Source organism: Amblyomma mixtum, chromosome 2 (assembly GCF_055824585.1).
Source record: "Amblyomma mixtum isolate Tamu chromosome 2, ASM5582458v1, whole genome shotgun sequence".
Taxonomy (NCBI): Eukaryota; Metazoa; Arthropoda; class Arachnida; order Ixodida; family Ixodidae; genus Amblyomma; species Amblyomma mixtum.
In genome coordinates, this window is record NC_143013.1 from 28663621 (window position 1) to 28681012 (window position 17392).

Below are 17392 nucleotides of genomic sequence, written 5' to 3' on the forward strand. Positions count from 1 at the left end.
GTTTCGCCGCCGCCGTTGCTCGATGTATCTTGCGCGTGTGCTCGTGCTGCGTCCCTCGGATCGTTTTCTTTCGAGAAGCGCCGCATCACTCACGTTAGTCGCGGCCCGCAGGTCGTCCGGTCTTTCTTTTTTGTTGTTGTTTTTGTTTTCGAAGAGCGAAAACCTTTTGTTGCGACTCTCGCCCGACGGCGTGCCGTTCGCTCCGAAGACATAGCACCCGACCCGTCCTCCCGGCTGCACGCGAAAGTGCGGAACTGATTTTCTTTGCTTAGACTGAGACCGTTTAAAAAAGCTGGAGCATGAGCCAAGTGGCGAGCCGGCCTGGTTCACAAGGCTGTTGTCATATGAAGACACTGTCGACCCGACGTCTGCAGTAACTATATTGACTACTTACATTGCAATCACTGTCTAGCCATAGACATTTGTTACCTGCGGATGAATACGTCAGTTCAATTTTTGATCGTACGTCTAAGCGGTTCTAGTTTCCACGAATCTGCACTGATGTCAGTGAGATCGAGAGCGTTCGCGTTCATGTTTTGTTCCATTTCGCATCCCTTTTTTGTATGTAGGTTTGAGTGGAAGAGGAGTTCTTGGCATCCCTTTTCCGGATTCGGCTACTCCGTCTGCAGTAATAAAATGAATACATATAGTCCCCCAAACCTCCCTTCCCTTCCACCTCCAAAGAAAAAGGAAAAGACACACAATGACCACAACTCAGAAAGGAATGATGCCAGTTCCGCGTCCACTCCTGCTACGCGAAGTCTGTCGTCTTGAATCGATGTCGCTGATAGGCGTGAAGGTATAGGCGGAACAGTGCCGGCATATCCCAACAAGTCTAACCCTATGCTTGCACCCACGATATACCTGCAGGTGTGAATGGATAAGAAAGCGTCTGAAAAATCGGCTCGCAATAACAGCTTCAAGATGGAAATGTTCTGCCATCAATACGCATAACAAATAGCGGAGCCCCCCACCCCGTCTTCCCTTTTGAAAGAGCCATTGTTGCCAGTTTCTTAACCGATATCTTGGTCCAATCTGTTGCGCTTGGCGATGAACGCGAAGGCGTTCGTGCAGAGTGACACTGTAATTACGAAATGACCTTCGTCATATAGCTGACTCTCGTGGGGGGGCTTGAAGGAGGATAGCGTCTCCAGGCCAGAAAGATTTTTTGCACGTCACACAGGACAATGACAACAAAGGATGTCGTCTGAGATTACTCAAATAGAGATTGATAAAACTTTCATTTTCGACCTCGGCTTTCGCAAGCGTCACTAAACACTTGACTGACTCACGTCACTGGGAAGTGTGCGGTTCCTTGGGCCACCAGACCTCCTGTACCTCGCTCCTAAAAATGGGGTTAAACGTAAACCTCTGGCACAGCGCCATCGGCATTGTTGCTTCAAATGGTTGAACGTATGGACAAATCACTGAGGAGAAGGCCAGGGGAGAATGCAAAAAAAAAACAAAAAAACTGGCTAGCACTTCAAGGCCATTTCCTAGCGCACCCAGCTGACGATGCGAGACGGCGAGTTTAGTTTCACAGGAATAAAATGATTATAAGCTGCATTCAAAGCAATTTTCTGCTGGAGACGGTTCGTGCCAAAGCATCACAGTAGTATATAGAAACGCGTGTGTCAAATACATGGGGTATCACTGAAGAATACGCAATCTGAAGTTCCTAATTTGAGAGCTGGGAGCATGTCACAGTGTTCAGACCTTCCAGTTTGAAACTCGCTGCCCATAAACAACAATACCGCTTCTACTTTTCCATGATTTCAAAACGCGATGAACAACAAGATCAACAAAAGAGAAATTTTCTTGCAAATTTACCCTTACGCTCCGGCATGAGCTTTTTTTTTTTATATATATAGTTGTGAGTTGTACCTACCAGTATGCTTTCCTGAAAGAGAACAAACAACCAATTTTGCACAAAAGTGGGAAGTTTTTGGTTATTTGTCCACTAAAGCTGAAAATGTCCTTTGATTGTTATAAGCCGAGAAAGAAGCTAGCTAGGAAACAAGAAAAACTCTGCTTGTCACAAATAATTATGGAGTAATCAATAATTGAATGATCATTCTTTGTTCCCTTTCATATTGCACACTGTGGTACTGTTCGTTGCAGCCACTTTAGATTAGTTGCCGCTTCACTCGTTATGTGGCTTTCTATGCATGCAACCTGCCTGGTATTATTTACGGTTGTTTGGAATTTATGTTGCACACGTTTCTCAGAAAGTCTTTAATTCCTTGCAATATCATTTTCACCCTTCTTTTTCATCAGCGTTGGACTGTGCGACAAATTTTGTGCAGTTACTGAAAGCAGGTAACTCTGATAATATCAAACTTTAATTCATTCATTATTACAGCGCAATGACGGCACTAAACAAGAGGGGGACACAACAGCGCTGCTTTGTCCCCCTCTTGTTTTGTGCCGTCGTTGCGCTGTAATAATGAATGTAGGTAACCAACTCGCCCAAAACGTCGTATTTTCAAACTTTAACACGTTCTCTAGGAGAATATCAAGCATGTACTTGAAACTATTATTCCTGTCTGCGTTTGGTGCCGGTAATTTTAATGAACTGTAAGTTACAATGTTCATGCATTCATAACACGACACGCTGCTGCATTCCGAGATGATCATCAATGATAGTACTCGCTGTCACTGTACTTATGTTGCTAAGCTGTTGAGCAAGGACTACCTGGTAGACCTTCCACTAACCTGTCTGCGAATCTCATTTCTGCATACTTATTGGCGAGAGACAACTGAAGGCCATTATAATCTCATTAGCTCCACTTATGTGCCGCCAAATGAGTGGTAAGTCATTCTTCACATAGAATTTTTATCTGCGAACGCGATTAGAAACGCGAACTAATCCAGTGAGAAGGATGAAGTGGTTGCAGTCCATAACAAAAATAGTTAAGCGTAATCCACTGGAAGCCCCAACATCGTGTACTGTTTACACGATGTGACAAAGACAGACGCTTCGCGACTGCTAAGCCCCATCGATTTCAACTCAGGTTAAGCGTTTCTTTAAGCGAACGGTTAGCTCATGAGTCTAATTCAGCGAAGTCGTAGCAGGCTTGAAAAGTTCGTCATTGGGTGGCGATTATAAAGCGTGGTGAAAACTTTAACGCATGAGCCCTTGCTATGATGCAAATGCAAGGCTGCGCCTCACAAGAAGGTGGGTTGGAACTTTACGCGCACTACCGCGCTCACACCCCACTGGCCTTGCCTTAACACGATGGCCCTGTTAAGTGGCCTGATACTATCCGGAGCTGAAATTTTCAGATTCCGTGCGGCGGTTCGTTTTATTTATAGTGGGTTGGTCGCGGCATGGTGTATACTAGACTGTAATTATACAAGTTGAGTTGAAGCCTGTTATAATTATCGAAAAAGGCTTCAAGTATGGCGGTTGTTAATTCCCGAATGCAGAAAGATAATGCCGCTGGAGGCCACATGGGCGTGACGGAGGGGGAGTGGCTTGGTAACGAGCTACGTGTTAGCTATGGGTGGTTAGTTTATAGATTAGATGGTGAGGCGGCATCTTGGTCGAAACGATCGAGAGGCACAAGCGAAAGATAGACGGACAATTGCGTGGCAAGAAGAGGGCTCTTGTACTTTGTGGAGTGTGCATCATGCGAAGAATTGAAGTGTTTTGATCAGTACTCGTTAGAAACTGCCGCTAACTTTCACGCACTCGTACATGTGGAATAATTGTAAGCAGCACCAAAAGCAGGTTTCATATAAGTTCCGTATAAAATTGGAACGTTTCCTGCATGCTAACTGAACCGCTAAAACATCACCCAGAAGATTACATGATGGCTAAGCTCAGAATTTTCGCGATATTATTAGCGTTCCTAGAGCTCTTAAACTTGATTTTGACACTATTTCTACTGAATAATGAGAGTTTACGTGAGACGCCAGTGACAAGCTTACAACTGGCGTTGTTAAGAAAATCGACTAAATTCACCCCTTTTTGTACTATTCCGGTAACTACAGCCTTACTGCCTGCCAAAGGCGTTTGTAACAAAAGTCCAGGGGACGGTACAATCCTGCGTACACATCTATGCGCGCAAAGAAAGACATCAGGACCTCCACATTCAGCCAGCAGCAGCCGAAAACAATGGACGGCAGCTGCAATTAAATCCGAGGCTAAAGTGCCCCCTATTACGCGAACATCCGCCAATAAACATACCCATTCTTTGTTTACACACGACCGGCCATTCGGCGGTGGCACGAGCGCATCCCAGCACACTTTGCTCTTACGCAAACACCTCGCATCCTCCGATCGTTGTTGCGAGGGCGATGAATCAGCGACCGCTGGACAAGGTCCGCGAGCGCAGGTTTTTTGGCTCGTGCCGTCCGATTGTGTAAGACAGGGACGCAAGAATCTGCGCGAGGCTTGCGAGTGATAGTGGGAGGGAGAATTGACTCGTCCAGCGCGGCGTTTAAGGACCACTCGCTTTCTACTTCTTCATTGTATCAAAGATGCGAAAGAAAGAAAAAAGATAAGAAGAGATAAAGAAGAGGGAAGATGCACAGTCGCCGGTCAGCGGGAGACTGCTCATCCCTCCGAGAGCATCGGACCCAGCTTGCATGCAAGTGCCCCGACGACAGCGCCCCACCACGTCGAAGGCAACAGCAGCGCTCGGGCGCTTGCAACGGGCCGGGGGCTCCCGCTAATGATGCGCTGCATATTCATGCCAGCGGCGGCGTCCTGACGGACCCGGCGGCCGGTGGTTCCGCTCCGCTGACCTTCGCCATTTAATTTGCCTGGGCGGGGAAAGAAGCGGCGGTGCTGGTGACCGCTCTCCTCTCGGCGAGATGTCTCTGATGAGGAAGCACAGCGTGCAAGTGCGCGCGGCCGGAATTGGAACGAGGACGAAGCGGCTGCCGCGGGGGCCACGCCGGCTGGACCCCGGTGAGACCCGCTCCTCCGCCACCGCCACTGCCCAAGGGCGTTCGGGTGCGTGCCCCGGGGATCGCGACGAGGAGGAGGAGGATGAGGAGGAGGCTTCCCTTTGCTGGTCGTGCACTCCTCCTCGATTTCTACTCTGCACGAACGATTCGGGTGTGCAGGGCTGACGGCGCATCTGTAACAGGTACGGAATGCGCCATTAGCTTTCGGGTTTCTTCCACAACGTAGCTCCATGATTTGGAGTCAAAATTTCAGGCGCACGTCAGGTGAAACAGCCGCATACGGTTATGCTGTCCCTATCTTAAGATGATTGCTTTAAAATGATATATTTGATATCGAAATTAAATTGAAATGATATTTAAAATGAAAACCAGAAATTAATAAGGAAATTGGCAGTGGTTTAGCTCTGGTTAAACCTGGAGGATTGCGAAAGCAACGAGGAGAGAGAGAGAGGCGATGGAGAGAGCGCTGCAACGGCGGCGGCCCCGGCACGCTAGCTACGCGCATGCGCAACTGGCGACCGCGGCGGCGGCACCTCTGAGTCACCCGCTCAGCGATGGCGGCGGCGCGCCAGCCGTGCGCCGTGTGACGTCACTGCTACTCGCGCATGCGCAGTATGGCCTTGCCTCAGCTCCCCAAAATGGCTCGGCGACTCGCGTAGTGTTGCTTTCGCAACAAAATTCCCTATGCATTCCTTGCTTCCGATGTCTGCTGGGTTCCTTTATATGTGTTTCATCACGAGCCCCCCCCCCCCCCCCCTCCATTTTCCTACCCTTATTTGCTAAATGCTTTGAAATAAGTACTTTTAAACCATTGAATGTATTTTTTTGTCTAAAATAAATACCGCATCTTGACTGGCCTATTACATCCGAATAGCTGTGCATTAGGGCTCTTGCTGTGTCTTGCTCCAACGGCACCGCGCTCTATCAACAAGATTACAATATTATTGGTTTCGGCGGTCAATTCTCGTGAAACGTACCCCACTCTGCATGCTTGCTGTACCGTTGTATGAAACGTGAAGGAAGCAGAGAAAGAAAGAACGAACGAATGAAAGAAAGAAAGAAAGGAAGAAAGAAATGAAGAAAGAACGAACGAATGAAAGAAAGAAGGAAAGGAAGAAAGAAGGAAAGAAAGAAAGAAAGAAAGAAAGAAAGAAAGGAAGAAAGAAGGGAGGAAACAAATAAAGAGAGAACGAAAGAGGGCAGAAATAAATATAAAATGAATTCAATTCAATTCAATTCAATTTATTTCCCAGAAGGTTCTGGTCGGCTGCCTGGGCTAAAAGCTGTGCGTAAACAGCTTGACGAGGCCCAGCCAGCCGTTACAAGGCATGACAGCACACATTCAAAGAATATTCATATACATCGAGAAGCAAATAGTTCATACGTGTATAAAACGAAACAAAAGAGTATCGTGAATTCAAGTAAATGCAGTGAATATATAGGTATATTAAAACGACACCAAAAATATCAATTCGGCAAGTATCACTAACTGCAAGGAAATATGCATACAATCAACTCAATAAATGACAGCAAGGAAGGAAGGAAGAGCGAACAAGCAAGCAAGTAAGCAGGCAAGCAAGTGCGCAAGCAAGCAAGCAAGCAAGCAAACCCGCGTGCATATCTGATTACGCGGCCATCGGTCGGTGTTAAAAACGCCGCGCTTCATAAACAGGAAACGAAGCGTGCCAGACGACGCGTCGACAGTTGGGACGTCGACAGGCGAGTCGTGAACGATCTTGATGGTTGCGGTCGGCTCGACATCGCTGCTGGCGGCAGCGACACGTTCCCTCGGCCTTCGTCCGATCCGGCTTCCGGAGACACCTGTCTTCTTCCCTGGACGCTTTCGCCCCGTGGTTGCATGCAGGAAGAGCTATGCAGCATTGGCAGGTCAGGTCTCCATGCTTGCGGCGTCAAAGCACGAAGGGCCGCGTCGGTCCAAGGGGGTCTGTAACGTGTGGGCTTATTCCCGTTAAGTTTTAACCCGGCCTTGTCACTGTGCTACGTCAGTGGCGACAAGTTGATGGTGTTGGCGCTCATTAACTCTTAAAGTTATTTCTATTACAGCAGGCGAGGCAAGAGCCCGCGCAGGCACAGCCCTACGACAGGCATTCAAGTGAAGATGGCTTGACGTTTCTTTGGCGCAGCTACAGTGTTTCTGATCATTACGAATTTGTTACCAGAGAAGAAACAAAAAGTGGGATGGAAACTTCATTGCCTTTTTTAAATGTAGAACTAGGAACTCCATTACCTAGTAGAACTAGGTAATGGAGTGTAGGGGCTATCAGATTTCTGTTGGATGGAGGCTGTTCGCTTTAAAAAGCAGAACGAACTCTTAGAAATAAAGTAAAACCAGGTAGATAACATGATTGCGAACATAATGCGGCTCGTACTCAGATCATCGTTCATTCCAACCTGGTGAATATGTGCAATTCAAAAGCTAGTCAAAGAGGCCCCGTTAGCTTTCAAGTTGAGGAAATTTCGTCATATGCGCTAAAGCTTTCCTTTTAACATTCATTGTCTCCTTGGTTTGTTTTTTTCTCCGAATACCAAAGTACTCATGCGAACGGTTATATTTCTTTCTTGTATGCATTTGCATTGAGATTATCAATCCAGACATTGTCAAGTGGTGAGAGAGAAACAGGCTAGAAACCGCCACTGGAACAGGTCCGTGTGATGTCGAAAATCGAGCACAGCCAGCGAGATCACCCATCGCAATTTCTCCCTCGCTGCTTCTCGAACAGGTGATCCTGATGGTGGTGATACGAGAGTGGTCGATACAGCTGACCACAAGAGGTGTCGGGAGACCTCTTCACGCCACCACCGAGCTTTCGACACCATGCACACCCGGCCAGGCGAGAGGATACGCACTTCGTGTATCCAGAGAGGGGGCGGGGGGGGGGGGGGGGGGGATGCGCTGACCGCATAGCTGGGCGTGGAGGACACCTGCGGACCGCTCTGGAGGGTGACACCGACGACGCCGACAGACGCGCGGCGTCGTTTGACCTTCCCTTTTGTGGCGCCTCTGCGGTCTCGTTAGGGGCGACTCTGCTCCTCCGCAGTGCGCTCTCTTGACGCAATGGGGCCGCCTTTACTGACTCATTAGCCCGCAGCGCCCGCATTGCGACGCCGGGCGCCTTTTGAGTGGCGCTAACCAGAAGGAACTGGCGTTGGCTCACCCCCCAACCCCGGGGTCCGGCGTCCGCCTGAATGGAGGAAGCGTTCGTTCGACCCCCCACCATCCTCGTGCTTGTCCGGCGCCTTTCTCCTGCCTCGGACCCATGGGCGGCTGCGACCCCGTATATATAAGGGCCGGGAGGTCTTTCACAGGGGTCACTCTTCGCTTGGGTTACGTCGTTCGACGGCTGTGCGGCGGATTCTGCGTGTGCTCTGAAACGTCCTCCGTACGCGAGTAGGATTCGTTATCGGCTTGTTCGACCTCAGCAAGACGACATCGGGAATCGACATGAAGGTTGGTACAGTTTACTTTCCCCGATCTGTGTTGGAGAGATAGTGCGAATAATTTCTACGGCACGCCTTTGAGGACGAAGTCGTTCGCCTGTGATTGATGAGAAGCTCGGGTCAGCTTTGACACTGGAGCTACCTCGTACACGGAGCCATGGGAAAGTTCAACTCGACCTTCGTGGATTATATTTTGCCAGTCGAATGCAGGACTTCACCCCCCTCGCTTCAGTCTCAGGAGAAGTGCTCTCTCAAGACCTGTGCGCAGAGTCTCCGGTTGACATCGGAAGTCCCTTTCATTCACGATCAAGTTTTCTAACCAAGCTCAAGATTGTGGAAACGTCATGCATATATATACTCTGCCTTCCTGCTGTTCTTAGACGCTGTTGAACCCAAACCATTACCCTCTGTCCTATTTTCCATTCTCTGACGTTCAATGAGATTTCTTTTAAAGAATACCGACATTAGAGAAGGACTACAAGATTTCATAGAGTCACGAAGGCGTTCCATTACTGGGCTTGGTGAAATCTCTACACCTGATAAGAAAGGGTCGCCGAGATAGATCGTTATATAACCTAAAGGCTTCGTCTTAACTTGCGTTAATCCCAGGAATGGCAGTTAATGGTTTTATAAAAGAAAGACAGAGCAAGGATTAATCTACTCCCCAAAACAGCTCACACTCGCACCACGCCAGGAATAACGCAATACAGGAACCAAGTTAACGTACAGTCTAAATCGTCTCGCATTCGCAAGCTTCTCACCAGTCGCTCGTCCAAAACGGCGTAGCGGTTCAGTCCTTCTCTCAAGAATGCGAACGACCGTCCATTCGTGAAGTGGAAAACTTTCTCCCCCAGGCCGCTTCGCACCTCCTCTCCACCCGCAGGGCGCACGCAATCGGCCGTCCACAGCGCGCTGGATGCTATAACGTCGGATTATTCTAATCGCTTCACAATGTGTAGTCGAGCTGACAGGCCGCCGCATAAATTGGGCGCGCAAAGCGGAAAGCCGGCGGCAGCGCGATGACGCTCGTAAACACCGCGCCCGGCATGTGTGTGCGTGCGTTCGTGATTGCGCCCCGCTGGCAACGCAGCAGCGAAAGCGCAGGCCGCATGCGGAGCGAGCAGCCAACGCAGTCGAAGGTCTGCCGCATATGTCATCCTCCAGACAGGGGAGGAAGAAGAGGCGCGGAACGCAGGGAAGAAGTTGGATGGCGACGGAGGGCGGCCGAGTACTGCACAGCGCCCATGGGAGAAGCCGGCATTAGCATGCATGGGATGGGCGGGCAGGGAGGGAGTCGGGCGAGCTTTCGGATACCGAGAGCAACGACAACGGCGAGACAAAAACTAAAGGTCTCGGTGCCGTTGTGTTGTCTCGACGGAGCAAGCATGCATGGCGGCGGCGGTTGGGGCGCGTGGCCGCCGTAGCCTCTGTGTCTTGAGGTGGGTGCCTCGGCAGACATGCAGTGAAGGTACGCATAGTGCCGCCACCCGCGTCGCAAGGCATGAGTCACTGGCGGCCAACGCTTTCGCACATAGCCCCTTTGTGTTCTGGAAAGAAGTTATACGTGGGTCCCTGTTTCCTCCTTCACGGTCCTCCCCCTTGTCTGTCGCAGCGTGGTCCAACTTCTATCTGTTCTATCTACGCTCGAACTCTATGCTGTAATCAATAGTCGGTTGGCTGGGAGCATTTCGTGATTTATTTTTTTGTAAGACCACACCAGCCTAGAACATCTGGATCACTAGAGCACGTAGGGCCTCCAGGCCGTGTAGACAACTACTTCTTATTGGGTAGGAGGTGTAAGCAGTGCCTTTCAGTCCCGGTATATGCCGTGGAGTCGACCGCGGCGTCGCTCACCCCGGAAAACGTATCATATACAGCTTGTATGTAGCTACAGCAGCGAAAACGAGTACAGGCGGTAGCATTAGAGAATAAACAGAGATGGTGGCCACGCCTGTCTATAAACTGCGTGGAAACATTGCCAATTGGCGCAGTCGACAGGATCATGCGCCATGCCTATTTAGACTCTTTTTGGAAACATTACAGTTTAGCGCAGCTTACAAGGTTTTGCGCAATGCCGGTCTGGATTATCTGTGGAAACACTGCATTTTGGCGCTATCAGCAATATACTACGACATGTCTACACAGTCTGTGTGGCATCACAACTTGGCGTAGTAGACTAGATCCTGTGGAAGAACTTTCACTTGCCATATGCCTTTATTTGCAGCCAAACTGGATAGCATGGCTAGCTGTGACCATTTCTAATGCCTCCTTATTAACTCCTAATGTTATATGACATACTGAACGAAAAAAAAAAACGTCCTTTGAATTGAACGGGGGCGCGTTCCAATGCGGTAAGGGAGGCATTTTTTATCAAAAAGACCTAGGAACGCTTCGGAAATAACAGTGGAGAGTTGTAAGGTATAGTTTGCCTATGTACTCAGAACGACCGCGGAAATTGCACCACGGCAGTAAAACACCCCTGCAAGTTCTTACGAGTGTAATTTTTGTTCAGGCTATACGTAGCTGGCTGACGGTGAATTGACACTGACAATTAGCGTCGCCACAACGCACAGATGCCGGACAAAGTGCTGAACGACTTGGTGTCTGTCGGAAGAGATTTTCCCACCGGAAAACCAAAACATGTCGGGCATACCGCATCGCGCAAAGCAACATAATATGTTAGAACATAAACTGTCACATGGCAGAACGAGAGCGAGAAGCCGTAGTTTACAATCGTCGGAAATAATTACTTGTATTATTCCTTTAAGGGTGAGATGAAAAAGACAGAAGTGTATGCGCTTGCAACGATGAGGATAAGAATAGGCTGTTGGGAGTTGGAAATAAGGGATAACGAAAGAACAAGTAGATATGACGGCTATGCTTATCTAATGCATCCGTGAAAACAAGTCCGCAGCTATTAGTAAAAAAAGATCTAGATGGAAATGTGTACAAGATGGAATGGGAAAATGCTCAGTTTCATCCAACCACAAATAACCACTGAGCGTTGGCACGGCTTCACTGACATTTCTAAACTGCGTCTGACAGTTCGAGGCAGTAGGCGCATTCTCTGTTTTCGTGATGGGGGACGCGTTTAGACTAGCGCATTCGCTTTGCCCGGCAGTGTGCGCAGAGAACGGGGCGTGGGGGTTTACGGAAAAGAAGGGGACCTTGTCAGTGTGGAAATGGTGCACTGTGAAGCAACGCTGCGACGTGGGTGAGCAGGAAGCGGCGGAGGCGTTTGAGCGAAGCGCATTATTTCACAAACACCGTGGTCGGCTCACGTTCTTGTTCGGCGCGCGCTCCTGTTTTATGGCCTTCTTGCAAGTGAAGGTCGTGCGCGCCGCCCCCTTTCGGTCACCGTTCGAAGCTCGCTGAACTGTTCTCCCGTCATGCGCTGGAAAGGAACGGCGACAGCTAATTGAATTGCGACGCAGCGTCCGCACAGATTTACGGGCGTCAACTGCGCTGCCAAAGACAACCTAGAGGAAAAGACCTAAGGCGTGTCAATGGTTAAAGGATAATCTTGTCCGTCGTGCCAAGGCCGTGTGACATGCTCAAGAGTAACACAAAAAAAAACGCAATTTGCGGACGGCGTTTGCTGAGCTGTTGAGGCCTCGTATGTGGATTACGGTGAGCGGAGCTTCTGGATGCATCTATGTTAGTAGAGAGCTGATTTGAACAGTTCACTTGCGTTTGCTTCAGTTACAAATTTATAGCAAAGCTGATTTTGATTTCGGTGAATGAGTGGGAGGGGTGTCAAAACAGTGCGAAATTAGGTGGCAGCATTTTGAGGTGGTGGTGACGCAAAAAAGAGAGACGTTATTCAACACGCTGAGTACAGAGTCTCAGTAACTTGTCGACCGCATCTCCACAATGCGATTGACACGCTGGATTAGGAGTTATAGCAAAAAGTATTTGTTGGCCGGGTAAGCATGCTCTCTAAAGAGGAAAGAGGGTGGTTTGAGGAAGAGGTAGCACGGTGTGCGAGGCATAAGTGGCCCCATCCTACTAGCTAACGCATTAAGCATGCATTGAAGAAATTTTACTTTGGGGAACGCTGTGTAATTTTGCAGAGAATTAGCTGGCTTGTTCCTTTGTACCACTAGTTACGTCGCCGCAAATACTGTGTAGTGAACGATGATATGCTGTACCAGAATTAGTATTTTTTTTTGCCCATCACTAGACTAAACACTGAAAAGGCTGGCGGCAATATTTCCCAATGAATTACAATTATTACTCAAACAATTCTTTCATCCAGTCAGTGAAGACCATACGTTCTTGTGACGAAGCGATGAGTCAGCGAGTGCGTTTCTCTTATCCAGGCGGGGACAATCGCAACAACGGCGGCTTTGCTGGGCCTAATATGCAGCAACCTTGCGTTTCCTGGAGCAGTGGAGTTGGCGGCTCACATGGACGAGATACTGCCACCGGAACAAATCCAGGACGCTCAGGTGAGCAGCTGCATACATCCGCTGCTTATGTGCTTCACGTAGTATTAACAAGTCATCGGTTCCGTTAGACCATATATATTCAACGATCTCATGTCGTTCCTCAACCTAGGTTGTGCTCCTTAGCATAGATTCATGTCAATCCTTAGCATTGGTCGACTTTTAAGTGAAAGGAGATAAGAAGCCTTTGAGCCATCCCCCCCCCCCCCCCCCCTCTCTTCCTCAAAAAAACAAAAACAAACTCGAAGCGGACCCGGATTACGATTCAGCGACAGGGTAATGAGACAGCACGATGAAGGAATGTCTTTTCAAGACAGAGCGCCCATTTTCGATCATTCACTGTGGACGCACTGCCGTCGACGTCAGTGTAATCGTGCATATTACAGCCATTGATAGAAGGCAAGTGGGATGTCCAGGTCGCGGCCTCAAATTAACGCGGCGCTGGTTGCCAAATTTTTAAAACGCAGTTGTATGCGTATGAAGAAATCATTTCTTTGATAATTGTTGCTGATATGTACTCAGAATTTTTCGGTTGCTATCTAGGGATTAGTTGAACTTAGCAAAGCGCAATTAAAAGACAGGGACAAGGAGAAAAAGCACACAGGACAAACGCTTGACATCATTGCAACTAGTTCTTTACTCGGGAAAAAACACATATATACAGATACATAGAAGGCGGAAACAAATTATAAACCAAGCAATGAATCGGCTTTATCACAAGTGTGTTAAGCGTGAACAGGCATCAAGGTAAGCAATTTCCTTGCGTGATAAGGTCAGGGAAGGAGAGCTGATACTTTTTTCAGCTTTCTTTCCAATGCAATAAGCCTCTATAATTTCTCTGTCAAGCCTCTTTCTTCCTTCTTCTTCTTGTCCCTGTCTTTTAATTGCGCTTTGCTAAGTTCAGCATGTATTACCAACTCGCCCAACTTTCTGCATTGCTAGGGATTAGGCATTACTGAGTGCAGTTCTCGGAGATGAACTTGACGAAAACATCATCCAACTGCAACTTTATGGTAAGTTTTCAAGGTATTAAGAGTTCCACGTCCGTAGGTGACTGTTCTTGCTTTCCGTAATGGGGCTTCTGAGGTTCAACCTAAGAGCTCTTTCCGAATTCATTTAATATACTAGTAGTCAGGTGCACGTTCACACTGACACCCGAAATTTTCACTGCTAATTTCGCCAAATGATGGCTAAATGTGCACATTTCATGCCACTGTTGGAAACTCCGCAACGTATACCTGCAGTGAAACATCCTTTAAAAATGCGTTGATGCTTCGCCCATTGCAAACTGAGCTGTTCTCCCCCATGAAGATGTTCTGTGCGCTACGCCCTGCAGGAGATAGTGACCTCCCACACTCTGAAGAGAAAGGCGTAAAAAGGGAGTAAACTTTTCTCTAGTGCACACAGGGAGTGCGTTGTAGGACAGCTTATTCTCTTTTTACTCCTATACTGGCGTATTCCTGTTTAGAACGCAGCAACTTGACAGGCAAGCCTCATGTGCAACGGGCGTGGTCGTACAGCAGTGAACTGTACTCCGGCACGTCTCAAACCTTGTGGCGTACAGGAATTAGTATGAGGAAACAAAATCAGCAAGGCGAGGTTTATATTGCGCGTTAGCAATAACCGCTGGTGTAATAGGAGGCGTCAACACCTGCACTGGACAAAAGAGACTTGCGAATCGCCTTTATTTAGCCCCTTGCAATGACAAAATGCATGCTATGTGAAGGCTTTTCCTTTCTTCAGGTACTTCAAAGGCATAAAGGGGGACAGTACAGTTTTCACAGTTTTCCAAGTTGCTACAAAATGCTCCTGTAGGTACCAAGTTTTTTACGCCTTCGTTTTTCACCTTCGTTTGCAGCCTTTTTTGGCAAACGAAGGTGAAGAACTTCTGGGCGCTATTTCTGAATAAACGATCACACTTGTGTATTCAAGCTATGGGAATCATTTGCAAATGATACAATATGGAGCAGACTACGAAAGGGGCAAATGACCAAGAAAAAGGCATGTGTGTTGCTCTGTTTGGGTCACTGCATTCGAATAAGAACTGCCGTGAGCAGGAGCAACTGCATTCAAGCTGTAGTGATATACAACCTGCCTGGCCCCACCATTGCACGCCTGAATAGATGCTTTGAGTAACGGCCCATCCAAAGTCATAACCATATAACCACCTGTGAAGAACGTAAGCAAGCACTGAATTGAGTTGCACACAGCTGCTGCAGGTGTTTTCTTTACGGATAAGGGAAGGCTGAGGGAGATCATTCGCATTTCCTAGTCTTCGCTGCAGTTTTCTCCAAGTGCAACTCGTAAGTGCGAACGACTGCAGACACGCAAGTTCCAAGAGCGTCACCTGTGCCTCACAGCAGCTCACTGCTTAAACAGCGTCCCGCACCACTTCAGCGCCTCTTCACTTTCTGCGTCAAATTGCGTTTTATGAAACTTGAAAGCATTTGACACAGAACAGCTGAGCGGCAACCGATGTCACTGCGTAGGCCTCGGAGTGTCATTTCTCAACGCGTCGAACGGGTTGGGGCCTGTGGTCGTAACGTCCACTACGTCAGTACCAGGACGGATGGACACAGTCAACAGGGGGCCTCCTATCCTAGTTTGCCGAACCCTCGTACCACTTGTGACCACGTCCGCGGGCAGAGGGTAGCGCGGGCCTCTCCTCTGGCACGAAGCAGTTTCAGAAGGTCAGTGCTTACCAGAAATGCCACTGCCCACAGAACGTACCATGATGCTAGCATTCAACCATCAGCCTCTTCTGCGCCACTGATCGCCGCCACTACCGCGACGTGCGACCAGCAGAACACACATAAAGGTCTTCTCATGCTCCTGACACCCAAGTCAGGCCAGGATTTCGCTTCCTTCACGACAGGTGGGTTCTATAAGGCTGTGCGCTCCGTGGTCGGGACGGCAATGCTCCTCAGCTCCCGCTCGACTGTGCGAGGAGGCCTCCTAGTCGAAGTTGGTTCCGCGGACGCCGCCAGGAAGCTGTTCAGAACCGACAAGCTTTGCGGGGTCGCCGTCGACGTTCAGATCCCCAGAAGCGACCAGCAAAACGTGGGCCTCATTCACGACGTCACCAAGTGGCACACGGACGAAGAGATCACCGAGCAGCTCAGCTCGCAGGGCGTCGTCCACGCGCGGCGGGTCAGGACGCGCGTTCGGGAGGGCGACCAGGGCTCTACCTCCGAGATGCACATGGAGGCAACTGATCAAGTAATGCTGGTGTTCATGCCAAACGAGGAGCGGCCCAGAAGTGTCAAGCTGGACGCGGTCGACCACGAGGTGGAGGAGTATGTGCCGGAGGTGCCGCAGTGCTTCCACTGCCAGAGGATGGGGCACGTCTCTAAGCACTGCCAGTTCAACACACGATGCGCCCGTTGCAGCGGACCGCACCCCACTGATGACTGCCAGGCGCTGAACTCCGTGCGCTGCGCCAACTGCGGCCAGGGACACTTCGCCACGTGGAAGAACTGTCCCGCACGCCTGAAGGGAACTGCTCCGGCACGCTAGCGGTGCTCGCTTTGATAGGCTCGTCTATCCAGTGTGTCAGTTTGGCAGTAGCGATAACGGAAACTAGTCTAGAGTCTGAAAAAAAATTTGTTGGCTGTCTGTCCTAGTCAATGTCATGTCACGTCTACGGTATGAGGGGGGCATAAATATTACACAGCTTGACAACAACGTTATTGTTTCTCGGTGATCAGCGCCGGCCGTCGTTCCGCCAACGGCACCTCTTCCTTCATGCCATTTGTTCAACCGAGAAGCTCTATAATAACTGATCATGACCATGATTTCTGCGTAAAGACGGAATCACATCTGAAGACCGCTGCCGCGATTGTTTCCAACAAAGCTTTCATTTCATACAATGTATCGTGAGAGAGAGAGAGTCGGGTTTACTTACCCTATAAGCTACATTTCAAGATTCAAGATCCTCGCCTTTTATGGCGTCATTTGAAATGCTCCCATTCAGTTCAAGGGATTTGACATTGTCCATATAAATGGATTGCCGCTTACATCGGACTGAAACCATGTGCCAAAAAGCCGGATGTTTGGGGAGCATCATATTGCGTACATTGTGCGCGGTAGCACAAGGAGAGTAAAATGGTTTTTCATAACTGTGTTTCTGTTTTCTGCAGCAAACCTTATGACTATATGTTGTGAAGGGCATCGAATATCGCATCTTGGTACTGAGCGTGAGTCAAACGGCAAGGACTATTAAAAAGAAACAGGACGAACGCTGCGATCGCCCTTGTCGCGTGAGTTGCACTCTATGCCAGGATACAGTCATACCATCACGTCCAGTTAACGGCCCTGCTGAGCCGGGTTTTTTACCAACGTAGGTATATTGGAGGCACAGCGTAGATGGAAGATCGGAAAAAAGACGAAAATGACGCACACCTAAATGTTTAGAGTACTTAGGCGAAGTTAACAGCACAGCGTAGTATTTACATTCTTCAGAAGGGACCCTCCTGTTGTAGCTATTCTTGACGCAAGACCACGGACCCCTCTCGATCTCGATATCGTCTGGAGCCTCAGAGTACATGCATGCATGCTGTAAGAATAAG

General features: G+C 48.9%; 1 protein-coding gene across 2 annotated transcripts in view; it reads left to right on the top strand.

Moving 5' to 3' along the window:
- Positions 1 to 6640: 6640 nt before the first annotated feature.
- LOC149358794 (uncharacterized) overlaps positions 6641 to 17392 on the top strand; it is a 32172-nt gene continuing 21420 nt past the window's right edge. The window contains exons 1-2 of one of the 2 annotated variants that reach the window (XM_089568912.1): positions 6641 to 6804; positions 12699 to 12827. In XM_089568912.1, the coding sequence (XP_089425038.1) occupies positions 6790 to 6804; positions 12699 to 12827 (144 nt within the window). In that variant the 5' untranslated portion in view covers positions 6641 to 6789. Of the gene's footprint in view, positions 6805 to 8266; positions 8387 to 12698; positions 12828 to 17392 lie in introns of those variants that run through there. The other variant, XM_089568913.1, reaches the window with a different exon arrangement.